The sequence below is a fragment of the Stomoxys calcitrans genome, chromosome 2 (assembly GCF_963082655.1).
Source record: "Stomoxys calcitrans chromosome 2, idStoCalc2.1, whole genome shotgun sequence".
Lineage (NCBI taxonomy): Eukaryota > Metazoa > Arthropoda > Insecta > Diptera > Muscidae > Stomoxys > Stomoxys calcitrans.
Genome location: NC_081553.1, coordinates 226,079,144 through 226,106,774, shown reverse-complemented (window position 1 = coordinate 226,106,774; position 27,631 = coordinate 226,079,144). Strand labels below are relative to the sequence as shown.

At 37.0% G+C, this 27,631-nt stretch overlaps 1 protein-coding gene across 2 annotated transcripts; it reads right to left on the bottom strand.

Moving 5' to 3' along the window:
- Positions 1 to 52: 52 nt before the first annotated feature.
- Positions 53 to 25,315, bottom strand: LOC106083652 (transmembrane protein 165). Of its 2 annotated transcripts, XM_013246801.2 has the most exons (6): positions 25,255 to 25,315; positions 14,622 to 14,961; positions 13,008 to 13,445; positions 6,637 to 7,329; positions 691 to 873; positions 53 to 622 (listed from the first exon to the last, which is right to left on the bottom strand). In XM_013246801.2, exons 2-6 carry the CDS (start codon positions 14,802 to 14,804, stop codon positions 443 to 445), a joined length of 1,677 nt encoding a protein of 558 aa, XP_013102255.2. In that variant the 5' UTR covers positions 14,805 to 14,961; positions 25,255 to 25,315; the 3' UTR covers positions 53 to 442. The 2 variants fall into 2 exon arrangements, with proteins under 2 accessions (XP_013102255.2, XP_059218446.1); XM_059362463.1 differs by lacking the exons at positions 6,637 to 7,329; positions 25,255 to 25,315.
- Positions 25,316 to 27,631: the final 2,316 nt, after the last annotated feature.

The window sequence follows — 27,631 nt, the reverse complement described above, 5'->3', positions numbered from 1 at the left end:
CATCCTGAATTCGTTTCCTTTTCCATATAACAAATAAACACATTTTGCTACGTTATGTTTGGATTTTTGTTTTCTTTATAAATAACACCATTTAGTTTGGTTTTCTTTTTTGTTACTTATAGGCTATAATCCTGCAGAATACATTTGATGCACTTTCCTTCTTAAAAACGTTGTTTTCTTCTCTCTTGCAATTGTTTTTATACACATACAAACATATAATAAAAACAAAAAATTATCTTAATTACAAATAAAAAAAGAATAATAAAAAAATATTCATGTAAATTGATTTTCTAAGCAGGTAATAATAACTCCTAGGGATGATTTGCGTTCGTCCTTACAAAAATAATATACATGTGTGTTTGTGTTTGTCGGGGATTGGTAAGTGGGTTGTAGTAATGGGTGGTAGGGTGTCCACCATCTGTTGTCCCCCAGCAGAGGCAGATTATATATCATCCGGTTTTACTATAAGGGCATATAGGGCAAAGCCAAGGAACACTATACCGCCGACTATGGTAACGGTACGCACAGATATTTTAGCCGCTACCATGCGGCCACCAATCACAGCCAAACCGGTGCAAATGGAGTGGCCAATTACACCGCCAGTTATAACGCCATAGACGTCCTGAAATTATAAAAACAAAGTGTTTAATATTTCCAAGTTGCCAATGTTGTAGCTTTATAAGATCCTACCTTGCTTGTAGCCAAGATAATGGTGGTCAATTGGGAGCGATCACCCCACTCAGCCAGAAAAGTCATAGTAAATGCTTGCATAAAAACCCTGGTGGTTAAATATGCTGCTCCCTTTTTGGTATTCTTACGTACTACTCCACTTTCGGGATCCTGTATAAGGGTGGCGGAAACATCACGTTCCAGCTAAAAAAGAAGACCGTTTACACAAACAAACCAAAGATTAGTCAAAGTTTTCATAAACTACAGCTAAAAAAAAACAACAACGCTAAAAAATCACACAAAAATTAAGAGTGGGGAAATTATTTTACAACAAAAAATAATTTTATAAAATTATGAAATTTACATAAAAAACAAAAACACAACAACACAATAAAATTAGAAATAGACAAGTATGTATATATGTATGTGATCGGTGAATGGAGACTGTTTGGATGTGGGTGAATGAAACCAGAGCTGTAAAAATTTATTTATAGTTTTTGAAAAAAATAATGAGAATGGGCCTGGCTTGGTGGCCACCGTAGCGCAGAGGTTAGCATGTTAGCGCCTATGACGCTGAACGCCTGAGTTCGAATCCTGGCGAGACCATCAGAAAAGATTTCAGCGGTGGTTTTTCCCTCCTAATGCTGGCAACATTTGTGTGGTACTATGCCATGTAAAACTCATCTCCAAAGAGTTGTCGCACTGCGGTACTTCGTTCGGACGCGGCTATAAAAAGGAGGCCCCTTATCATTGAGCTTAAGTTTGAATAGGACTGCACTCTTTGATATGTGAGAAGTTTGCCCCTGTTCCTTAGTGGAAAGTTCATGGGTAAAAATTACAATTTTATGGGCCTGGCTTTGGTACTGCCGTGAGGAAGAAAGAAATCTGGTAACAGATAGAGATATTGGGTTGCCCAAAAGTAATTGCGGATTTTTCATATAGTCGGCGTTGACAAATTTTTTCACAGCTTGTGACTCTGTAATTGCATTGTTTCTTCTGTCAGTTTTCAGCTGTTACTTTTAGCTTGCTTTAGAAAAAAAGTGTAAAAAAAGTATATTTGATTAAAGTTCATTCTAAGTTTTATTAAAAATGCATTTACTTTCTTTTAAAAAATCCGCAATTACTTTTTGGGCAACCCAATAGATATAATTAACATAGAAATAGATTAGTATAGGCAAGAATATTTTTCCTGGCTGTTTGTTTTTGATAATGGCGGCGACGAGAATACGAAAAAAACGATCCCCGATTACGGTATTAAATGTGCTGCTTCAACAAGACAGCAAGAGCCGATAGGTTGCCAGCAGAACTAGTTAACACCACAGGCGACATGATAATGAGGCATATGAATCAGCTCATTTGAGCAATTTGGTTATCTGGTCTCGGCATACTACGCCCCGTACACAAGCAAGGAGAAGAGAACCCATAAATGTAAAGTACCATAAGGAAGGGATGGGAATAAAGAGGTTTGTAATAATCTGTTAGTATTCAAAAGAAATAATAGTCATTTAAAAATAATCACTCCTTTGTATGTTACATTCGCTTGGCCATTAAGCTCTCGACTTAAATACACTAAAATATGAATTGATTTAAACGACCGACAGTAACAGGCCAAAACAGATAAACAGAAGAAATTTTTATATTGGACAAATAATGATATGAAAAAAACCATATAGGAAGGGAATAAAACAAAAACATTCATTTCATTGTGAGTTCGAGATCATGTGGTCTAAAGCCGTTCCAAGGAATTGTCTAATAGAAATCCTGGCTCGAAATCCATGTTGTTCCGTATACAGCTACTCTGTATAGGGAACAACAACAAGTGAAAAGTCTCAGTGAGAGGCTGGGTGGCACCCGCTCTTGGTTAATTACTGAGTGCCTATGAATAACAGCGCCTTTAAATAACAAAAGGCCATAACATTCCTGCGGCGATTGGTTCTATGGACCTGAATAAGCTTGCTCACATATGGAGCTGGACGAGGACCGCTATTTCCCACACACAAATATGTGGCAACAAAAACAACGAATGACAAAACAAACAAAAAAAAATAAGCAAAAGCGTGCTAAGTTCGACCGGGCCGAATCTTATATACCCTCCACCATGGATCTCATTTGTCTACTTCTTTTCCTGGTATCTCTTTTTAGGCCAACAAAAGATCAAACAAGTTATAGTCGGATTCGGACCATAAATGAATGTTGAACATTGTAGAAGTCATTGTGTAATATTTCAGATCATTCGGATAAGAAATGCCCATGTGGGGGCTCAAGAAGCGAAATTGGGAGATCGGTTAATATGGGAGCTATATCAAGATATTGATCGATTCAGACCATATTAACCACATATGTTGGAGGTCATGAGAGAAGCCGTTGTACAAAATGTATGAGAATAGCGCCCTCTAGAGGCTTAAGAAGTCAAGATCCCAGATACCGATTTGCGCCATACTTAGCACAGTTATTAGAAGTCATAACAAACACAAAACACAAAATTTCAGCCAAATCGTATGAGAATGGCGCCCTCTAGAGGCTCAAGAAGGCAAGACCCAAGTTCGGTTTATATGGCAGTTATATAAAAACTTGAACCGATTTGAACCATACTTAGCGCAGTTGTTGGAAGTGATACCAAAACACCACGTGCAAAATTTCAGTCAATTCGGACGAGAATTGTGCTCCTTGAGGCTCAATATTGGTTTATATGGCAGCTATATCAAAACATGGACCGATTTGGTCCATTTACAATCCTCACCACACAAGCGGGCATATTGAGGTCCGATCTGTGCGGAGTTCAATGCTGTCACGATAAGCTTAGCTGCGAGCTATCGGGCGCGTCCACAAGTTGTGGATAGTGGAATGCTCCATCCGGAGTAGCTGTAACGGCAGTCTGCAGAACAATCAGCGGTACCGAGTGGAGAGTCTCAGTGAGAGGTCGGGTGGCTCCGGCTCTTGCACAAATACTGAGTGTCTACGATGCTCGATATGACAAGGCGATTTATTGGCGCCTCTAAAATAACCAATGGCCACCCTTTTCTTGCTTGATGATGATCGCCACCTTCATGGTAACCTTGCTGATTATACACAGAAAAAAATATGGCGAAAAATTTTTCAATTACAAATTTAATTGAAATAGTAATGTTTTCAATTAAAAAAATTAATTGAATCAGTCATTTTGTAATTGAATTCGGATTTTTATACCCACCACCATAGGATGGGGGTATACTAATCTAATCCGTTTGTAACTTCTCGAAATATTGATCTAGAACCCCATAAAGTATATATATTCTTGATCGTCTCGAAATTCTGATTCGTCTGTCTGTCGAAAGCACGCTAACCTGCGAAGGAGTAAAGCTAGCCGCTTGAAATTTTGCACAAATACTTCTTATTAGTGTAGGTCGGTTGGGGTTGTAAATAGCCCATATCGGTCTATGTTTTGATATAGCTGCCATACAAACCGATCGTGGATCTTGACTTCTTGAGCCACTAGAAGGCGCAATTCTTCTCCGATTTGGCTGAAATTTTGCATGAGGTGTTTCAAAATTTGAGTCTAAGTACCCATCGGGCCGCCAATTTTATCGCCACTCCTATGGGTGACCACCATAAATGACCTATTACGGATGCTGACTGAGGAGCGATTTGATGTTATAATACTTCTAACTGGTAAGAATCCGAACGAGATATGCAGAAGGGCCGAAAGGGTCTTGCATATGACATATGACTGGGCTAGACCCAGAGGTCTCAATGTTAACCCAGAGAAGACTGAAATATGCCTGTTCACGAGGAAGACGAAGGTGGGCCAATTTAACGCACCACGTTTCCACAATAAAACGACTTCGATATCTGAAAAGGTCAAATACTCAGGTGTGATCTTGGACAGGAAACTGAATTGGAAGTGCCAAATTCAGAAGCGTACTGAGAAGGCTCACGGATGTGGGGTACTATGTAGACGGGCCGTAGGCTCAAAATGGGTCCTGAATCCGAAGATAGTCCACGGGCTCTACAGAAGCGTGATTAGATCAATACTTATTTACGCCTCAGTAGTTTGGTGGACTGCTATGGAGAAAAAGAGCAACATAAGGATCATACAACAGGTTCAGAGAACATGTTGCCTTGGCATAGGCGGAGCGATGAGGACCACGCCCACTAGGACACTGACTATTCTAGATATCCGACCCATTGACATACAGATTAAGTGTGATGAACGCCTTCTCTGAGGATGGCAAAATCCGCATCGTTTGATTGCCGGGCCATTACGGAGTGAGGGGGAATGAAAGGGCAGACGATTTGGCAGTGAATGCCAGAGAACTGCCGTCGATAAACTTGCTTTCGCGTCTAACAGATACCGGCACATAGGTGGAGACACAATACCAGACATGAACCAACTTAAGGGAGTGGTATTGAAAAAAATAAGAATTTTGTAAGTAACACAGAATTCCGAACTGAAAATTTTCCTTTTAGAGATTACTTTATATTGGGTTGCCCAAAAAGTAATTGCGGATTTTTCATATAGTCGGCTTTGACAAATTTTTTCACAGCTTGTGACTCTGTAATTGCATTCTTTCTTCTGACAGTTATCAGCTGTTACTTTTAGCTTGCTTTAGAAAAAAAGTGTAAAAAAAGTATATTTGATTAAAGTTCATTCTAAGTTTTATTAAAAATGCATTTACTTTCTTTTAAAAAGTGCGCAATTACTTTTGGGCAACCCAATTGTTTTTAGAGCGCACAACAAGCCGAATACTGGCATGAGGCAGATTAATATCTGCTTCCTCTTTTCAACTTAATCTAACCTAGCCTTTTTCTTGTTCCTTGTACCAAGGTAGTGTTGTCTATTACGTTTTACCGTCAATTCTACTAACAAGTTCGTATTCGATTATCGGTATCAGCTGATTTTATAGACGAAAAACACAGGTTACCGATGAATTACCCGGTGGCCTCCAGCAGGAGATAATCACCGCTGAAAATTTTTTGATGTTCTCAACAGAATATGAATCCAGGCGAACATGCTTATCCAACTTCATTATAAATGGATCAAACAAGATGATAAACATAAAAAAGGCTTTGACCCATTTTTGAAAAAACACCATCTTTGTGACCCATTTTTAGTAAATGTTTCTTTTTTTTATCATTTTGGCCCAAATTGAAAAACATTTCGTCCACGCTTTAAATGAATGTCAAATTTCCATTCAGTGAAGAACTTAATACCGCATATGAAAACGTTTTTACAGATTTTTTCACTATTTTTTATATGGAGTTTCACTGTGAAAACTGAACTTAATACCCATCTTAACTTAAAGCAAACATACACTAATATAAAAATTAATAATTAAAATTAAACATTTTAAATTTAAATAGAGTTTAACAAAATGAGAAATTGTTTAAAAGAAAAAATTTCCCCCTTCAAGGTATCCCAAATGTCTCACCTAAAATGTTTAAAAGTTTGTTAAAGTTAAAATTTTAAACAACTTCTGTCAGATTGTTCGTCAAACAAGAAACTATAACCGCACACACACACACACATACACACATAACATAAATGAATATAAAAAAATTAACAAAAACAAAACATAGTCAATATTTGTATGTATTAGAGTTTAACCATTTCCATATGAAAACCAATATCATTTAAACTATTATTTATAAATACTATGGGTTTATGTCGGTAATGCCGGAATTATTTGTATGTGTATGGGTGCCTTCAATTCGTATCATAACATATGAACGAAAGGCTACAAACCTATTAAAACAAAAAACGAACCGAAGACCATGACATTTGTGGGAGGTTGTTGGTTAAGTGGTGAATGAATGAATGTATGAATGGATGTCGGGTGGGTTGGTTGGATGAATAGCTCGAGATTGAATGCAGTTACATATTTACAAAATGTAAAAAATAGGAAAAATAACTCAAAAAAGCGTATTGGTATATAGAGAGATAATATGTAATATGTATAAAGAAAACGCCTTAAGATCTAAGACGCTAACCCGTTTTTTGCTTCCGCCGCCAAATTGTTTCAAATCGCCATTGGACTGACCAGCAGTGCCGTTTAAACTATCGATACTGTTATTGTTGGAGTTGATGAGGGTCTTGTTGGTGGTGGTGGTGGTGGAGTTGTTAAGCATATGGCCGCCATTCAATTTGTTCGAGGATGGAGAATTGTGTATATTGGATGTCGAGGAGTGGACCATCACATCACCGCCTGGACCTTTGGAGGGTGTGCCACCACCACTGCTGCCGCCGCCGCCAGCATTGTTCGATGTTGCATTAAATCTAAGCTTATTAGTACTAGAAGTATCATCACAATTAGTTTGATTCGTTTGATTGGATAAGGCGGACGCCGATAATGTCGGGCTGCTATGGAAAGTGGTCATTTTGATGTGCTGCTGTTCATCGCTCCCCTTGAGGAAAGCATCAGCCTCGCCACTCTCAACATTAACATCGTCATTATCAACGTCTTTGTTCAGTTCACAGCCGTTGTTGTTGCTACTAATGCTAGTTGTTGTATGATTCGATGACAGTTGTTTGCGTTGTCGGTGTTTCATCTCGGGATTCTTGGCAGTGGACAAAGCAGTATTGGTTGTGGAGGCGCCAGCGCCGCGTTCCAAATCATTGTCCTCTTTGTCAGAGTTGCTATTCTTGCGTTTAGCATCATCACTGCCACGTTTCGAGCGGAACAGCTATGCGAGCGTAACGTGTGAATGATAAATACATGGTGAATTCATGGGTGGAGGTGAACAAAGGATTTTAGCAGCCAATTGTTGTGGTTTTATTAAAACACACATACGCGCATACACAAACACACGAATAATTTTGTTGACAAGAAATTTGGAAAAGGCAAGAGTTGCATTTGGAGAGCGAAAGAGGTTGTCGAATTAGATGATGGTTGTGTTTGGTGGTGGAATTTGAAGCAGCAGTAGGCGCATTACATTTTTTGGTTGGTGATGTGGCATTTTGAAGGATTAGGGTTATGCACAGTGGGATGTTCATTGGTTCGATCATTCATTCCAAACAACCGACGACCGACCACACACATTTCATTTTCATTTAATTTGTTTTTTTTCGGAAGAAGAGTAGGAACAGTTCAACGAAATAACGAAATATATGAAAAAGAAAACAATAAATAAAAACCGCATTAAAACGACTCGTACTGTAGAGTTCACAAGAGGTTAACCAAAAAAAAAGTGTTTTCACATTAGTTTTTGTATATTTTTTTTGGAAAGTGATGACTGTTTGCTTTGTTTTTCGTCGTTGGTGTAGTCTCTCCTCTCATTAATCAAACACAAGAAGTTTAAAATGCATTTAAGGCTGGTGAAGATGGTTGGGTAGGCGGGCAGGGCAGATGGTTGGACAGTAGGGCTAGTAGGTAGATAGGTAGGCTGTTTTGGTAGGTGCTTAAGTGCATTGCAGGAAGCTGGAGCAAGGATAGTGGTTTATGAACAGAAAAAAGCTAGGTTCAGAGGCGTAAGGAAGTTGGCAGTTGGTTTAGGGCAAACTCTTTTTAGCTTAATAGGATTTGTTTTCAATTTATTTTATTTGTAAAAAGGCATTTTTGTTGCAAGTTGTGGAAAGTGGATTTATTATAAAAATCTTATGACAACATTATTAGTCCCAAAAAATAAATACCTATTTGAAAAACAAATTTTAGCTATACGCAAAATTTCAATAAAATTTTTTTAAAGACAAAATTTTAATAATATATTTCGCGAGGATTACATTTTACTACAATATTCTCCTAAGACAAAGTTTCAGTGCTATATGATTTTATAAATTCAGTCATTTTTTTTTTTTTTGAAAGTAAATTTTTCCTCAATACAGATGACTGAATTACAATGACATTTATCCAAAATACAAAATTCTAATGTAATTTTTCCTAAAGACAAAAAAGAAAATTTCAATGAAAATTTCCCTATACATAAAATTTTAATGAAACTTTTCCTAAAGATTAAAGTTTTATGAAATTTTTCCTTCTTAAAGACAAAATTTTAAATTTTTCTTAAAGACAAAATATTTTTCTTAAAGACAAAGATTCCATGATTCTTTTCCTAAAGACAAAATATCAATGAAATTTTTCCTAAAAACAAAATTTTAATAAAATTTTTCTTAAAAAAACATTTTTATGAAATTTTTCCTAAAGAAAACATTTTAATGAAATTTTTCCTAAAGACAAAATTTTAATACAATTTTTTCTGAAGACAAAATTCTACTAAAATTTTTCCTAAGACAATTTTGCAATAAAATTTTTGCTTAACACAAAAATGTAATAAAATTTTTCATAAAGACAAAATTTCAATGAAATTTAACCTAAAGACAAAAATTCAATGAAATTTAACCTAAAGACAAAATTTTGTTCATAAAGACAAAGATCCATAAAATTTCAATGAAATTTTTCCTAAAAACAAAATTTTAATACATTATTTTCTAAAAAAAAACATTTTATTGAAATTATTCCTAAAGAAGACATTTTAATGAAATTTTTCCTAAAGAAAATATTTTAATGAAATTTTTCCTAAAGACAAAATTTTAATACAATTTGTTCTGAAGACAAAATTTTTCCTAAGACAATTTTTAAAGACAAAAATGCCGTGCGCCATCACACCTAATATGGTTGAAAAGTCTTCTAACCAAAGACGAAACGCGTCCCATAGTGGTTGGTGTGTGTTACTGTCTTTGGCTTTACTTTTCCATTTGCATCTCCGATCTTTGAGATCGTCTCGAAAGAGAAAAAAACAAAAATTGTAAAATTAAATTTTCTTCGCCCCAACAGGCAAAAAACTTGAAAAAGGAAAAAAAAATTCCCTACCATTTCCTAGAACAAATTTTTAAGAAAAGGTTCAAGTAAAAAAATCTCCAAAATATAAATTCTAAATATCTAATACTATGTTCAGACCCAAGCTGTTTTGAGCAAACGACTCGTATTCTCTTTAAAAGACTCTAAAAACGACTCGTTTTTCCTTTACAATTTATAAGTGCAATCAGGGATTAGTGCAACCCTGATTTTGTGTATGTTACTAGTTCGCGCCATTTCTCGTTGTTTGTATGTGTTGTGGTTAACTAATATAATACTCACACACAACTAAAACTTGTTGACAGAAAGCGCACTTCGCGAGAAAAAAAATTGTACTCAGCTGTTTACGGCACACTACCTGGTAATTATGTCATGCGAACGCTGCTGGTTGCTGCGTAATGTTGTCTTATCTTCTAAATTACCTTGAAAGAGTACGGGACACCAAATTTGTTAACAGGAGGTTTATACCCGCGACAAATTAATGTTCCCGTTAGCTAATATGCACTTTATTTTTTCTACGAGAAACCTGCCCTAAGCGAGTACAACATTTCTATGAAATTTTCTTCTTTTCTCCTATAAAGGCAAATAATTTAAAACAATTGTACCATAATATTCGAATGCGATTGCAAATCTTTAAATTAAAATATGTTAAAATGATTATAGAATAAATTATGGCCTCATTATGTCCACATGGCTTTTTGTACATGTTCATAAGTATTACGCACATGGCTTTTAAAACTCTTATCTTAACTTTGAATAAGCATAATAATCACTGATAAAGAATGATGATTTCCAACATTGACGTTCGAATGCGATATTCAATGAAAGTTGGTGTTTATTTTTAGCACGGTCTATTTAGACGGGTCGATTCTTGGGTATCCATACTCCATGGGTTTTGCTAAAAAATTTGCATATTTTATGACACAGGATCGGTTCATATGGAGCCAATATGTATGTATCTAGTTATGGACATACGCCGGAATTTTGTTCTGCTTGTTTTTTTTTTTTTTTTTTTTTTTGAATGTTGTCTTTTGGGCAAACTAGCACTGTTGAAAAGACCAAACTGTGTTTGTGCGATTACCATCAAACATCAACTAAATGAAATAGCTTTGAAATAGAGCCGGCTGAACGAAGAAACAGGAAGTTGCTTACACTGTCCGTGTGCTTTTATCGTTTTTGCTATGCCTGCGGGCATAGGAAAAAGTCTGTCTATGCTTTAGGCAGACTATAAACATTTTTTATATATAGAAAAAATTTTATCAAAATTTTGTTTTAAGAACAAATTTAAAAGTTGTCTTTAGGAAGTATTTCATTAAAATTTTGTCTTTAGGAAAAATTTCATTGAAATGTTGTATCTATGAACAATTTCATTGAAATTTTGTCTTTAGGAAAAATTTTGTAAAATTTTTGTCTTTAGGAAAAATTTTATTGAAATGTTGTCTCTTTGAACAATTTCATTAAAATTTTGTGTTAAGCGAAAATTTCATTGAAATTTTGTCTTTAGGAAAAATTTTGTTGAATTTTTGTCTTTAGTCTTTAGGAAAAATTCATTAAAATTTTGTTTTTAGGAAAGAATTCAGTGAATTTTTGTCTTTACGAAAATGTTGTCTGTATGAACGAAATTTTGTCTTTAGGAAAAATTTCATTAAAACTAAGTCTTTAGGAAAATTTTCATTGAAATTTTGTTTTTAGGAAAAATTTCATTGAAATTTTGTCTTTAGGAAAAATTTTATTGAAATTTTGTCTTTAAGAAAAATTTGATTGAAATTTCGACTTTAGGAAAAATTTCATTAAAATTGTGAAAAAATCATAGAATCTTTGTCTTTAAAAAATTTTTATTAAAAATTGGTTTTAAAAATAAAAAAATTAAAAATTATTTTTTAGACATAATATTTAAAAAATTTTCTCGTTAAAGAAAATTGATTTAAAAGTTTTGTCTTAATTGTTTTAAAGAATTCTTGTCTTTAGACATTTTGTAAAAAAAACAATTTTATAAATTTGGAAAATTATTTTTTGTTAAAATTTTTTAAAAATGTTGTCTTAAGAGACAATTTTTTTTTTAATTTTGTCTTTTTTCTAAAAAAAAATTGTCTTTGGAAAATGGTTTTAAAAACTTTCACCAGTATTTAAAAAACTTTATGTAGATTTGAAAAGGCTTATTTGACAAATTTCCAGAACTGTCAAACAAATGCGATCCATGATTAGCACGGTCTTACTTGTTTTCTATCTTGTCTTTAGCTTTTTTTTTTTAATTTTGTTTTAGAAAAAAATGTTTAAATTCGGTCTTTAGAAAAATTTTTTTTAAAATTTTGTCTTTAGAAATTTTTTTTTCAAAAATTCAAAACTTTTGTTTGTAAAAAATCCTTAGAAATTTAATAATGATAGAATTTTTTCTAAAATGTAGAGAATTTTTTTTTTAAATTTGTTTTTTTTATATGATATACATTTAACTGTTTAAAAATGTTGACTTTAGAGATATTTTTTAAAAAATGTTGTCGTTTTTTTTTAATTTATGTCTTTAGAAACTTATTTCTTTGCGAAATTTCCATACTTCTGAAGTAAGTTGTATATTAATCCTAAATTTCTATTCTTTGTTTTAAAAGAGAAAATTATGACCAGTTCTTAGATTTTCAAGAGCAAGTCGAAGATTTTATACCACTTTCCACATTTTTTCAACTAGAAATATTTAAAAAATTTTAATTCAATTTCTTTTATAATAAAAATTCGATTTTTTCCTATCCTTTAATTTTGTAGACATAATGATTGCATGCCCCGATTAAAGTTCAGATACCCTGCCAAACATATACAAATGCATGTATTTGGTGTTAAACAGCCAAAAGGGTTAACATAGGAAACATGCATTTTGAACTTAGCAACTGAAGTATGTGAAAGAAATGGGTGTTAATAGCCCCCGAGATAGATAGGAAAGGATTGGGGTTATTGGATTAAAACAAAGGATAAATGGAAGAAAGGGAATAATGGTACACAGTACGTACACGGTACACATTATGTGTGTCATTCAATTTTGTTAGGCCCCGCTTAGATGTTGTTAGTATCGTATAGATAACTCTGGTATATGGAGATTATCCAAATTTTCTTGAAAACAAATTTACAGCAGTGATTTTTTTTTTGTTATGTTAGTTTCCTTTAAGACTAAAGCATACAAACTTAAAAGAATAAATAAATACAAAAAAAGTAATTAATTAAAACCTTACCAAAAAAAGGAAAATAAACAAAAGAAAAAACAAAAACTAAACAAAACAATAATCAAATATTTACACTACAACAAAAGAAAAATAAACGTTTTTGCAATATAAACCAAACAAATAGTGTACTACTGGAAATGCGTGTGTTTTTTCTTTGTTTTTCTTTTTTTTTTTTTTTTGCAGATAAGAGAAGAGCGAGAAAGATTTTTGATTTTTTCTACATGCACAAGAATACGGATAAAATAAATAAATGCCGCCGACTGTGACTGATGGCGGCGGGACTGATTCATTTGGACTACATTTTCTTCAAGTGTTTGCACTAGCTTTGATATGGCAAATAATCGGAGTAACACAACAGACTTACCTCATCTTCACGTTTGCGCAAATCCGCTTGCACCTCCTCCATTTCCTCTTGGGCATCGGAGTCCTTCATGAAGTAGCCCTCGTAGATCATTTTCAAACCGAATATCGCAAACAATGCAGTTGAAATGTAATATGTATAAACCTTAGGAATAATAGTAGCAGCCATTCCAAACACCACCGAGAGTACGGTCATAAGGGCCAAAGCGGATATGGCACCGGTAAAGACAATTAAACGGGGATGGCGCATGGCCATTATGGCTGCTATGAAAAAAGTCTTATCACCTAGCTCTGTAAATAGAATTACAGAGATCGACGCTGTGAAAGCGTCGAGAAAGCCGGCCTTGACTTTAGATTCCTTGGTTGGATCGATTGGTGGTAGATCATTTGCAACATCGAATTTCTCATCCTTAACATAGAGCGGTTCATCTTTGGACATTTGCTGTAAAAAATAAAACAATACAAAGTGAATATGAGGTTTAATAGGCTAAGTTTGGTTAGGTTAGGTTGAAAAGAGAGTTTAGATTTTAATCCGCCCCTTGCCACTATGGACATACACCTAAGCCATTAATCAGCTTGTTGTGCGCTCTAAAAACTATAAAGCGACCTCTAAAAAGAAAATTTTAAGTTTGCAATTTCGTGCTACTTACAAAATCCTTGTTTTCAATACCACTCCCCATGTCTGCTATTGTGTCTCCGGTATCCGTGATTCGCGAAAGCCGGGCAATGACAAAGGAAATGCTCCAACGTCTCATCATCTTCCCCGCATGCCCTACACATGCCATCACTTGCCGCACCGATTTTACATAAGTGAGCTCGTAGCCCTATGTGTCCCGTTATGATACCAATAGCTATACTGACCTCCTTCTTACTTCCTTTCAGCAATAGCCTCGTTTTCTCACGATCTGGATCCCCCCATAGGATTTTCGCCGTCCTACCGACCGTTTCGCTGTTCGACAATGTTGCATGAGCATTCGTCGCCCACTGCCTTAACTCGGACTGCGTCGACCCGAAAGGCTTCGGGTTAATCAAGTTTATTGATGGCAGTCCTCTGGCCTTCACCGCCAAATCGTCTGTCCCTTCATTTTCCCTTACTCCGTTATGGGCCGGCGCCCAAACAATACGGATTTTGCCATCCTCAGAGGTTTAATAACTTTGACAATTTCTTAAAAATTGTTGATGCAAATTTTCCATGGTGGGACACCAACTGGTCCACAAGTTTAAGCACATTACATGGCCATCCACTCACTTATAACATTTGTAAGGCTCTACAACCATATAAAAGTTATCTATGAAGAGATTACGCCTTTGGTTCCACATGTGGTTATTTATAATAAATTAAATTAAATACCCATACCAAAATTAATCACTCGTGGCAACCTTATTAACCCCAAAGTGTCTCATTATAAAAATGTATAAATATATCCTAAAATCATAGCAGAAAATCTCAAGCACGCAATTACTTTATTTCCATTGTATATCAAATGGCCACAATAAAACCATTTGCAATTTCTTGTTATCTATCTCTCTTGGCAGTATACAAAAAGTTAAGGCCATAATCATATCATACAGGTACCAGGTTCTTTTTTAATTTGATGATATATTCTTTTATACTTACCGAGGGTATGCCCATTTCCATAGCCGTTTCATCATTATTTTTTGCAGCATCTATCTCGGCCACACATATGGTGGAGAATGTCAGTACTGCCATCAGGGCCAACAGCATGTGTAACTTGGCCGATCTCTTCAGGTAGACATTGTGTCTGGTGGTTTGCCAAAAATATGACTGATTCTGCGACATGTTGGTGTGGAGGTATGTGAAAGTATTTCCGTGGTATTTAAATATCACAGTGCAAATAATAACTGCTTATCTATTAATTATTGTATTTTTTCTTTTTAATTTTTATTAAAGGGGAAGCTTCTGTCTCGGGAACTCTAGAGTTGTTTCACTTTGAGTGCTGAAAGTAGAAAGGAAAATAATTTTAATAAGAATATGAGTTTTATTTAGCTTCGGCTATTTCTTGTTTTTTGGAATCAACACATTATCACAACAATCCCTTCTCAGTTGGTGGAGTGTCATGATAAGATACATCTACACCCTCAACAACACCAATCATCATAGGCGTCCTCATCGTCTCTACATCCCACCATAGAAAACGGCGCCTTCGCATTGTTTAATTTTCCCCGAGCGATATTAAAAAGGCAAACAGCTAACAGCAAATCGTAGTATGGCAAAGAAAAGTGACGAAATGGTTTATGTGTTGGTTTGCGAAATCACTGCAGTGATCATATCAACGTATGGTTATATCTGATGTTTACAACAATAGTATGTGTAGTTCAAATTTGAGTATATGAATGAGAGAAAGAGAGAGAGAGCGACAGTGAGAATGTTTATTGTCATTTCACGATAAAAACATATCGATTTGTTATGAGATTTGTAGATTTTTTTTATTTCCTTGTCCAAACAATTTAATCAATCGATTTTCTACTTATATAACATACAGTGAGTGCCACATATAAGAATTGGCACAACCATCAACTTTTAACTTGGCCGTAATTTGTCAGCCCCGTCTCCCAGTCCACTCAAAAAAAAAATATTTTTCTTAAGAACCCCCAATGCAGAAATTTTTATTCCAATTTTTTTTTTGCTTTTTTTTATCTTATTTAACAAAAACTAACGCGATTTCATCGCACAAAAGTATTGCCACATTTACATGTTCTGCTATATTTTTTCGTAATTGTTGCCAGTTGGCAACTCTTTTTGCAAAAATATTGGTTCCTAAAATTGTCTACTGTGTTGCTTTGTTCGTTGCAAATTGTTCCTAAAATTATCTACCGTATTGTTTTACCGTTAATTTAAGTTTTTTGTTAAAAGAATAAAATTAAATGCAGAAAACACAAAAAATGGCTCCGATTGTAAACGATTGTATCTGAGCGAAAAATTATAATGCATCTTCACAGCCAAGGAAAATCGTTTGCTGAGATCGGCCAAATGATGGACAGAAGCCGTGTCACAATTCGAAGCCTCGTCAACAGGTTTGAAGGAGAATCAAATTTACAAAACGAAAACGCTCTCGACGTCCCCGGGTTTTAAGTGACCGGGAGCGGCAAAAAACAAGTGCGAGAAATTCAAAAGGACCCCCAAAAAAACATCAACACAATTAACAGCTGAAGTTGAAGAGGAGACTGGAAAGAAAATTCATCCCTTGACTGTCAGAAGTATATGTAAATATTTTAAAGGAAATATAAAAAAAGCGAAGAAAAACTGAATCTACCTAGGTTATTTATACAATGACCCCAAAATGAATATCACACATGTCCTCCCACATCCTCTGCAATCCTCAGGCCTCAAGCCCATTGAGCATTTGTGGGAGGAACTGGTTAGACGTGTAAAAAGGCGGCCCATTTCCAATAAGTCCGAACTTAAGCAGGCACTTATAGAAGAATGGCAAAAAATAGGGGAGGAAACTACGAAAATAGAGCAATTATAGATTTCTTAAGTGCTTTGATGGAATCATCCTCATCGGAGAGCTACGATGAAACCAACACCGTTTCTTTGAATTTGTTAAGGAGGGAAGATGCTGCCTTGGAATTGAGTGAGTCTAGCTGGGCAGTTAAACAAGTGACGCAAAGTAGGATTAGAAAAAAATAGTGCAAATTAGTCTGCCAATTGTGAAGGGATACAGATATCTTCAATGATAACAAAGTGTCCGTAGCCGCCACATGACCAAATAGAAAACTCCCTTAGCCTCACATCAGTGGTCGTAGCAATTTATCTAGCAACAATATCCAAAAGCATTAGATGGTTAGTCCAAGGTATCTTTGTCAGAACTGTACTTTTGTATACGGTGATGGCATGTAAAGCAGTTGTAGTCCTTTACAGCCTTCGAAATGCATGCTGGTGTTCGGCGAATGGAAAATGTCCAACGAGAGGAACGGGAGGAGTAGTCCCTCATGCGTCTTGACTACTGATATAAGAAGGGAGATCGGTCTGTACGACTCCCCCTTGCTCGTGTCCTTTTCAGGTTTCAGTAGCGGGATCAGACTGTCCGTCTTCCAAACATCGGGTACTATAATAGTGTTCAGGCTGACGACAGTTGTAAGGTAATCGACTCCAGGCAGATCCAGATTCTTCAGCAACAGTGCAAATATTCTGTCTGGAACCAACGCTTTGCGCGACTTGGCGCCACCGATGACATTCGTAGCTTTGTGCACGGTTTTTGTTATTGTTGCAGCAGTGTGTTGTACACTGAAAGACTCCATCGGGCCAATGAAAGACTCCATCGGCCAATGCGGTACGTACAACTGGCTGCCATGGGATTGCACGGTAATTGGTCATGGCTGATCATGGATATACGAATGGCTCCCCTTCTAGGCTTTTCACTCTCGGATCATTAAATTGACGTTTATCTAAGGAAAATACCTCATAAGCATGGCCAATATTTTTTATTTAAAAAAATTTGTTTTCCAAGCAAGCAAATAAAAAACCAACCAAAACAAAAATCAGCTGTTTTTCTGCATATGGAAGTCGTTCGCATACTTTTGCTTGCAAATTTTTTAAAGAGAGTAAATTGGCTTTATGTCTCTTGCAAATTTTTACTGGAAAATTAAGTGAATAGAACTTTTAGCTGGCAAATTTTGAATGCGAAAATAGGCGAACAGACCCATGATCTAGAGTTAGAGGTTTAGAGCTACAAATTAAAGTCTCAAGATCATAAGGATCTAAACAGCGTTTATAAAACCAGTAAGGAAAGGCAAAAAGTCAGGCGGAGCCGACTATATAATACCCTACACCTAACCTACAGTTATAAATTCGGGCAAAATATAAATATATATGTTTATGAAAGCTATAGCTAAATCTTAACCGACTTTCAAACTAATCGTTTGAAAATTGTTGTAACTACGGACATATAGTTTCAAATCCGGCGATAAATTTGTATGGGTGCTACATTCACATTTGAACCGATTTTGATGAAATCTTGCATATATGTTAAGATCAGTAACAAAGCTGTCCGTTTTTGTAGATCGGTTGGAAATTGTTACTACGCCCATATAAGTGCAAATCAGAAGATACATATATATATCCAAATCTGTACAGATTTTGATGAAATATTGCAAATATCTTACCCGTGCCAAATTTTGTGGGGAGCTATATCCAAATCTGAACCGATTTTAATGAAATTTGATATGCAGATATGTTAAGATCAGTAACAAAACAATTCGTGCCAAATTTTGTGCAGATCGATTGAAAATTGTTGCCACTACGGCCATTTAAGTGAAAATCGGAGGATACATATAAACGGGAGCTATATCTAAATCTGAAATCTTTATGAAATTTTGCAGATATGATAAAATCAGTAACAGAACAGTCCACGCCAAATTTTGTGCAGATCGGTTGAAAATTGTACCCACTATGGCCATTTAAGTGCAAACCGGGCGATACATATATATGGGAGTTATATCTAAATCTGAACCGATATTTACCAAAATCAATAGCATCGTTCTTGGGCCAAAAAAGTGATATATGCAAAATTTCGTGATAATTGGACAACAAATACGATCTGCATTTTGATTACAAGAATACATGGACTCACAGACGGACATGGCTAAATTGAATCAGAATTCAGAGTCGATCGGTATACTTATCAATGGGTCTAGCTCTTCTCCTTCTTAGCGTTGCAAACAAATGCACCAACTTATAATACCCTGTACCACAGTGGTGGTATAGGGTATAAATGTAGGGGACCTGTGGGAAGCTACATACACATGTGAAACACGTGACGTATAAATGCTCAGCTGTATGGTCACCAACAGCCATTCATGACTTTTCTGTGTGTTTATCTGTTTATATGAAATAAAATTCTTTTATTTTTAAACGCTTTTTCTTGTATTTGACAACGAGCCTATATTTCCCTTTTTTGCAAATAATTTTCGGCCTTAGCACACATGTACATGTCAACATGAATGTGATCTTGTTTGATTTTCAATTTTTGGGAAAATCTTATCGATTTTGATTTCAAATGGACGTGACTACTTGAAATTGTTATTGATTGCTTTAGCCCATGATTAGAGAACTAAAATATGTCCTATGATAAGAAAAAAGTCTACGTACAAAATCTATTTTTGTATGGGCCAACATGTTGTCTCGTTGTATGTCTGTGAGTGTGTATGTTATTCATTCAGAGTTATTCCCCCTCCAGAGTTGTTCCCCCACCCCCGTCCACCACAAAGCCACAAAACCCATTCTGAGTTTTATCAATCACTTGTTTTCATTGCCATCAACACCACCGCCACCAACATACGATGTGGTGATTTAAAAATGGCAAATTGATTCTATTACTGCTGAATGCTTTTAATTCTGTTCTCCCCCTTCGCTCCTCCAAGAAGAAAGTGGGTAAGCAAGCAAATAAAAGCAAATGTATATTTTTTTATTGATTTGAAATAACAAACCAAAAATATAGCGTCATGTGGTTGAGGATTTTTGATTTCCTTTACTTGCTGCGAATTTTGCTTTGTTGCGAGGAGCAAATTTTGAGTATCTAAGAGTTTTATGCGTTGCTCAAAGGTTATTTCCAAAAATATTCATTGAAAAGCAAAAATGCTACCTGGCGCCAACACGAAAGAAAAAACGTAAAAGCAGGAATACGATAAAATCTTTGAAAATTTCTTCATAGGTGCTCTTGAGAAAGCATTGGCAACATTCTTCTTCAGTATGCTGGACTGTTGTTGTCAATTCCTTCTTAAATGTTGCATCAGCTGCTGCCCTCCAGGCGCCTTCTGAGTTTCCTAATTTGCCACAAGCATGCAATTTGATACAAACTCGAATGAAATACCAATTCACATCAATCCCATGGCAGCCAGTTGTACGTACCGGATTGACCCGAAAGAGTCCTTCATCGGCAAGGGCTGGCGCCTCAGTGTACAACACACAGTTACATTAACAACACCCGGCACGGGATAGCTGTATGCACCACACAGGCTGGACTTTGAAGTCCGATCTGTGTGGTGTTCATTGCTGTCACGAGAAGCTTGGCTGCGTGCTACCGGGTGCGTTCACAGGTTACGGATAGTGGAATGATCCATACGGAGTAGCTGCAACGGCAGTCCCGGACAATCAGCGGTATCAAGCGGGGTCGGGTGGCACCGGCTCTTGCACAAATGCTGAGTGCCTCTGATGCTCGATATGACAAGGCAAGATACTGGCGTCTTTAAATAACCAATGGCAAATCTGTTCCCTCGGCGATCGGTCTTTTGGACCGGAACGAGCTTGCTCACCTACAGGAGCTTGACGAGGATCGCCATCTCCACATGAAAGTGTGGTTACAACAACAACATCCAATTCACACAGGTAGTGTTTCATTCATAGTTCTGCCTCTACACTTTTGATGGAATCGAGTTAAGGAGGTTTTTGCTTTCAGTATACCCCCAGCCTTTAGCATCCAGCTTACGCCGAGGGCCTTGTTGCAACATTTAAGTTTGACACCACAAGCCGACGTGGCTGTCATGTTGTTGAAACAGTGTGTTGTGTTTCATTCTTACATCGGCTGGTTTCAGTTAAGTATCCAGATCTAAGAACTCGCGCATAAGTTGTAGTTCATGCCAAGGGATCTGGTTTGAAGTCGACTAAGATTGGCTAGGCAGTTGAGCAGGTGGCGTATGTCGTGTTCTTGTTGTAGCAGTGTTTTGTACACTATGGTAGCAGCCCTTGCCGATGAAAGACTCCATGGGGCCAATCCGGTACGTACAACCGGATGCCATGGGATTGCGTATATTGTGTGGTTCCTGGTTACAATTGGGACATACATCTGAAATGCTGCATCAATTCTAGCACTGTAGGAGTTGAGGCGGCTGTATCTGCACTCTCACTCGTTAACTTTTCATCGCTTCTGCTACCGTGTCTGGTACTTTGTCAGTACCACAAGTGCTGCCGGCAAGCGACTTGAGGAACTTGTTGCTACTCCTGTCCTTATTGTTGTTGTTATAGCCACATTTGTATGTTGAGTAAACGATCCTCCTCAAGTTCCATAGGTGAGGCTCGTTCCGGTCTATACGACCGATCGCCGCGAGAATGTTATGGTCATTGATTATTTAAAGCCGCCAATAACATCGCGTATTAAAGTATTTAAGCAAGAGCCGGTGCCGCCCGTACTCTCACTGAAACTCATCTCGAAAGAGAAATTAACACATCATTAGAAAAATGATCTTCGCCCTAACGGACAAATAAAATTGGAAATTAAAAAATTCGGCTAAGCCAGCCCGTGGCTCGAACCCACGACGTTCGTACAACAATGAACGGTTACCGTTGTCTTAACGTTCTAAGCCATCAACACAACTTCCAAACGATGCACAAAGCCATGTGTATACCCTGTAAAAAACCCCCCTCCTTACCAAGGGGTCGAAATGCGTCAAATCATGATTGGTGTGGTGTATATCCTGTGGCTTTGACAAATTTTTTCACAGCTTTTGGACTCTGTAATTGCATTCTTTCTTCTGTCAGTTATCAGCTGTTACTTTTAGCTTGCTTTAGAAAAAAAATGTAAAAAAGTATATTTGATTAAAGTTCATTCTAAGTTTTATTAAAAATGCATTTACTTTCTTTTAAAAAGTGCGCAATTACTTTTTGGGCAACCCAATAGTATCTCTAAATTCCACAAACGACTCGGGACTACAGAAATAGTTCGTTGTTGCAGCAGTGTGTTGCAAACCGAGGCGGCAGCGCTTTCCCATGAAGGATTCCATCGGGTCAATCCAGTAAGTATTACCGTCTGCTATGGGATTGAGTTCGTAATCTAATCTTTTAGACCCGGCCAGGGGGAAGGTATTAGCGGTGTCCTCAAAAAGCCATATCGAAGGCTATCGAGAGGTCTAGAACCACAAGGACCATCTAATCGCATGGTCTGGCCTGGCCTGATATAGACCACTATTAATGTGTGTGGCATTTAGAAATTTCAGACAAGTGTCAATAGACACGAGTCAAGCATCTTGCCTACCCGGGGAAAGAAGGGATATCTGTCTGAACTCAGCACGGATGCGGAAGACTTGTTTAACTTTGTCAACGGCAAATTTTGATGGTTGTTCATCGGCTCGGAGACCACGAATACGACGAACTCCTCTCCTCCTTGCCCTCTCACTTTTGGGATGCTAAATAAATTGGCGATTGAATAACATCCATCTCTTCAGATCAGTCAAAGTTGCGTCGCCAAAAGTGAATGCGTTCCTGTCATCGCTCTTGCAGGGATTCGAAAGTGATTTAACAGTAGATTACAGCTTGCTCAATGGCCCCAAGAACAAGAAGAGTTTTTAAGGAGTTGCGAACTTAAAATCTCTTCTAGGAAAGCTTCAGGGGAACTATTCATCATCTAGATGAAAGAGATCTCAAAGGAACTTTAAGTCAATGGGCAAAGAATTCCGACAGTCTCTCCTCGTCTTCAGCCCATGCTACTGCAGTCTGTAATAATGAAAGAAACAGAAACAAAACCCTCAAATCTTAAGCAGGCAGCAGTTGGGGTATTGGCAAAGAAACCGTAATGTTCGACAAGTACTTAATTAAGCAGAACCAACGTCGGCCGCAGCATTGCAGTGGAGAAAGTTGCAGAGCTGTCAAAACGTAGACTTAAGCATCATCAGGGGTTACCTGCTGTTGACAAAAACTCATCTACACGAGGAAATCAAGATCCTTGTGAGCTTCTCTCTTAACTGTTTCTAATGAGCTACGAACTGTGACAAGAAGCTAAGCTGCAACTGCAGAAGCGGACAATCAGCGGTATCGAGCGGAGAGTCTCAGTGAGAAGTCAGTCGACACCGGCTCTTGCACAAACACTGAGTGCCTATAATGCTCTTTTACTGAGTGCCTATAATGCTCTTTACCGACAGTAAACCGGCAATAACAACCAGGACGGTGAGGTCACGAACAGTCTTGCAGTGTAAAAAGGAGATTAACGCCTTCTCTGAGGATGGCAAAATCCGCATCGTTTGGGTGCCGGGCCATAACGGAGTAAGGGGAAATGAAAAGCCAGAAGAATTGGCGGTGAAGGCCAGAGGAATGCCGTCAACCCAAGCCTTTTGGTTAACCCAAAGCCTTTCTGGTCGACGCAGTCCGAGTTATGGGAGTGGGCGAAACGGTCGGTAGGACGGCAAAAATCCTAAGGGGGGTCCAGATCGTGAGAAGACGAGGCTATTACTGAATGGAAGTAAGAAGGAGGTCAGTATAGCTATTGGTATCATAACGGGACACATAGGACTACGAGCTCACTTATGTAAAATTGGTGCGGCAAGTGATAGCATGTATAGGGCATGCGGAGAAGATGATGAGACCTTGGAGCATTTCCTTTGTCATTGCCCGGCTTTCGCCTCTAACAGATACCGGCACTTAGGTGGGGACATAATACCAGACATGAATCAACTTAGGGGAGGGGCATTGAAAACAATTAAGGATTTTGTAAGCAGCACGGAATTCCTAACTTAAATTTTTCTTTTTTAGAGGTCGCTTTATAGTTTTTAGAGCGCACAACAAGCCGATTACTGTCCATAGTGGCATGGGACAATGGATTTAAAATTTTCTAAGTGAGTCTGGACTGCCACTCTCACCTAACCTGGCATGGGGCGGATTAATATCTGCACCCTCTTTTCAACCTAACCTAACCTACCTAACCTAGGCTATTCCAAGCGATCTGACTGATGCTCATTTTTCTCTTGTTCCTGAGTTATCGTAGAGGAATAAATTGTCTAAGTGACAATTTGCAAACTTATTCTTACATAACTTGACCATCACCATGTTAGGCAGCCTTTCCTATCTCTCCTTAATAAAAGAGAAACCAAATCAACATTTTATTAAGGCTTTGAGCTAACACACAAAAACACCTTGGTGTTTTCGGTCTAGTCTAAAGCAGTTTATGTGCAAAACTTGTGCGTGTTTGTATGCCTTTAAGTAACCAAGTCAGGGTCGAGCTGTTGTTTTCTATTTTGTAGCCGGCTCAGCCATTAAAGCGACAAAACATTAAAACATATGTTTATGTATTGTATTAGAAGAACAATACGAATGCATGCATTTTTTTTGCTTAAGATATCTGGCAGAATTATTTCATACAAATACCTACTATAATTTCCTTTTAAGACTATACCAAGAATTTGCTTGCTGGGACTTGGTTTTTGGAAAAATACAACAACAGTTTAATGATGTATTTGCAAATAAACGTTTTTTGTGTTTACATTGAGTCACCATCGGCGAACACAGCATTTACTGAAAAACTCAGAGGTAGTTCAAGTGCTTTTGCATTCATCAACAGGGGGTTGTGTGAGGTGGAAAACGAAGAAAAAGTGGTTAACACGCCAATGAACGATTGTTTTCTGGGGTAAAGAACTTTCAATTGTGCTTAACAGCTAGAATTGTGGAAACATAAACAAAATAGTATTTAAATTAGGAGCTGTTATTGTATAACCCCCCCCCCCCCACTCATCATTGGGGGAAATACATCATACATGTATATTGAATTGTATGGCCATTGAGGTCCACATTTGAAGAATATATCCCAATATACAAATCTATTAATAAATAAATTCCACATACATACATATATTGCAAATTATTTTATATTTAATAAACATCAATTTGCGGCGACCCTCTCTCGCTCTTTCTCTCTCACTGCCTTTCACTATTGTACTATTGTGCCGCTTAATTATTATTGTGATTTGTTATAATTGTTTAGCAAATTGTTGTTGAATTGTAATTTGTTGTTTGCTCGTTATTAATGCTTGATTCGTTAAGCTGCGTATCAGCGTATCAGCAACAAATCACATGGCCACCAGTGGGCTGTGAGCTGGAGCAGGGACGGACATTAGGTTCTAGGTGTACCGCCATAACTATGACAATTGATTGTTGTTATTGTTGTGTCCGTTGACGTGGTGCTGACGTCAAAGAAATTTTTTCTTTGCCATTTTTTTGGGGGCCATTGAAATATGGCCAAAATCAAACAAACATAACCACGAAATAAGCAACATATGTTCCACATTTAATTCACTGAACACACAACACTTTTCACTATATAAACAAATTTGTTGCAAAACACACAATGGCAGTGCTTTTTTCTATGATTTGCCATACACAGCTTGCTTTTTCTTAACACGATGGAAAAATTTTTTTTAAACCGATTGTATTTAACTGAATGCTGTTTAGCTAATTGCCTTTTGAATCAATCAAGCGGTTGAATTAATGCATTCTAAATCATATTTTCATATTATTAATTAAAACTCACTCTTACTCGACGCCTCTCAAAGTGTATAATAACCAGTGAACGAAGCCGCGGACATTTCAACAGCGACGGCGGTTAGGCGAAAATCTTGTTCGGCGGCGGCACCGCCGGCCTGCTTATATGCTGAAACAGAATGAGCGCGTTGAGCTTTGGTCGCGTTACAAAAATGCACACAAATGCCAAGATATATTAATTTACAGGTAGTAGGAATTGTCCAACAACAAAATATTGAGTGCGCTAGTTGTCAAAATCAGTGACTAGTGCAACTCTGATTTTGAGTATGCTACTAGTGGCAATTGCCCAACAACAAAATATTGAGAGCACAAGTATGCTACTAGTTGGAGCCAATATATATTCATTTACAGGTAGTGGCAGTTGCCCAACAACAAATTGTTGAGTGCACTATCTGCCAAATTCAGTGATTAGTGCAACTCTGATTTTGTGCTTGTCAAAAACGGTACATCGTTTTTTTTTCTTTTCTTTAATTATATATTTTATTTTGCATAATTTTCTTCTCTTTTTTATAACTTAATTTCGGACAGAATGTGTTTCTCAATATCTATCTAGTAATGATTACACATTTCTGTGTAAAGTTGGGTATGCACCTCTAGCGAAATTTTCGTTTGCAACCAATACATTTATGTCGCTACTTAAAAATAGTTGTGTGAATACAAGATGGCAACAAACATCGATTTAAAATGTTGGCTGAATTTTAATAATTTTTTTTATTTGCAACTTATTAAAACATATTTTCATTCATAGTTGCAAGAAAAAATTCGCCAATGCCTAAAATTTCACCTTGTTATGTAAAGAAAATTTCATTTTCGGTTACGATAACCGTACCGGTAACAAAAATTTCGTTTTGGATATGTCAATGCATTTCTTATGATAACGAAAATTTCGCCAGAGGTGCATACTGCGTTTAAACGGCAATCGATAGACCAAAAAATCAAATAATTTAAATTTTTTAGCCATGACTTATGGTTATGTGTACATGTGACTAATACACCCTTATTTTCACCAATAATATTACAATGACCACGCATCATTATTTGTTTGCTCAAATGTTAGCCAAGCCCTAAGACCTTATTATGTGCCCGATCCCATGGCAGCCGGTTGTACGACGGGTCAATCCGCGATGGATTCCTTCATCGGAAAGGGCTGCCGCCTCATTGTACAAACACTTCTACAACAACAACACCAATATTATATGCCATGTAAAATGAGCATTACGATTGCCGATTAGCAATATCAGTTATCGATAAAATGAAAATCGAGATTGAAAAAGCTTTTGTTTGTTTTTTGATTATGGCAACACGGTCGGTGAATTTATTTATTATTGAATTTCGTTAAAAGTAAGTTGTGTTGCAATTTAGGAACAAAGTGGCTAAAATAATTTTGTCTGATTGTTGGAGCGATCTTCAACGTACCATGTCAAGTGCTCAAAAAGCCGTATAAGTTTGTGTGCATTAAAAAAGTGTGACTGTTGTGTGTGAAAGTTTTGTTTCTACAATCATACAAGAGAGCTCTAGGAGTCTTAATTGAGACCATGTAAATCCACTATGGACCAGTCATTCATACGACGAAAAATCAGGAATTCAAAGCCACAGATCGACACCTTTCATTTATTTATCGACAGCAAAGCAGTGGTCGATGTTCACCCATAAGTTTGGAAGTTTTGGAAATTTGAGATTGGCGTCTATGCAAAACTAATAAGACTTAAGTGACAATCGATAATCAGTCAAAATGGAGAACATCGTAGAGTGTTTCAGAGGTTGAATACAAGTGGATAGCCTATTATGTCAACTTTTCTATGCCTGATTTGAAACGCCAATGTGAATAGTAATGACACACACTTTAACAAACGCATATTGCATGCTTGCCGATTAAATGGATAAGGTCCTGAAGCCTTTGACATTATTGACCAAGAATCTGCCAAAGTGAAAAAAACCTTGTTGTGTTCATACAAAGCAATTGCCCGGTCAGTGTTTAATTAAAGTGAAAAAAAACCTTGTTGTGTTCATACAAAGCAATTACCCGGTCAGTGTTGAATTATGCGAAGGTATTAGACGAAGCCGATTATGTGAAGCCGGTTGCGGACTCACTTGCTGAGCGAAGCACAGCCGAATAATATTGAAATCTTTCATAATGCTTGTAGTAGTAGCCACATTTTCATGTGGAGTTGGCGTTCCTCGTCAAGCTCTTGTGTGTGAGCAAGCTCGTTCCTATTCAAAGGACCGATCGCCGCGGGAACAAAGTGGCCATTGGTTATTAAAAGGCGTCAAAACCCCGCCTTGTCATATCGAGCATCATAGGCACTCAATATTTATGCTAGAGCCGGTGCCGCCTGACCTCTCACTGAGAATCCGTTGTAGCTACT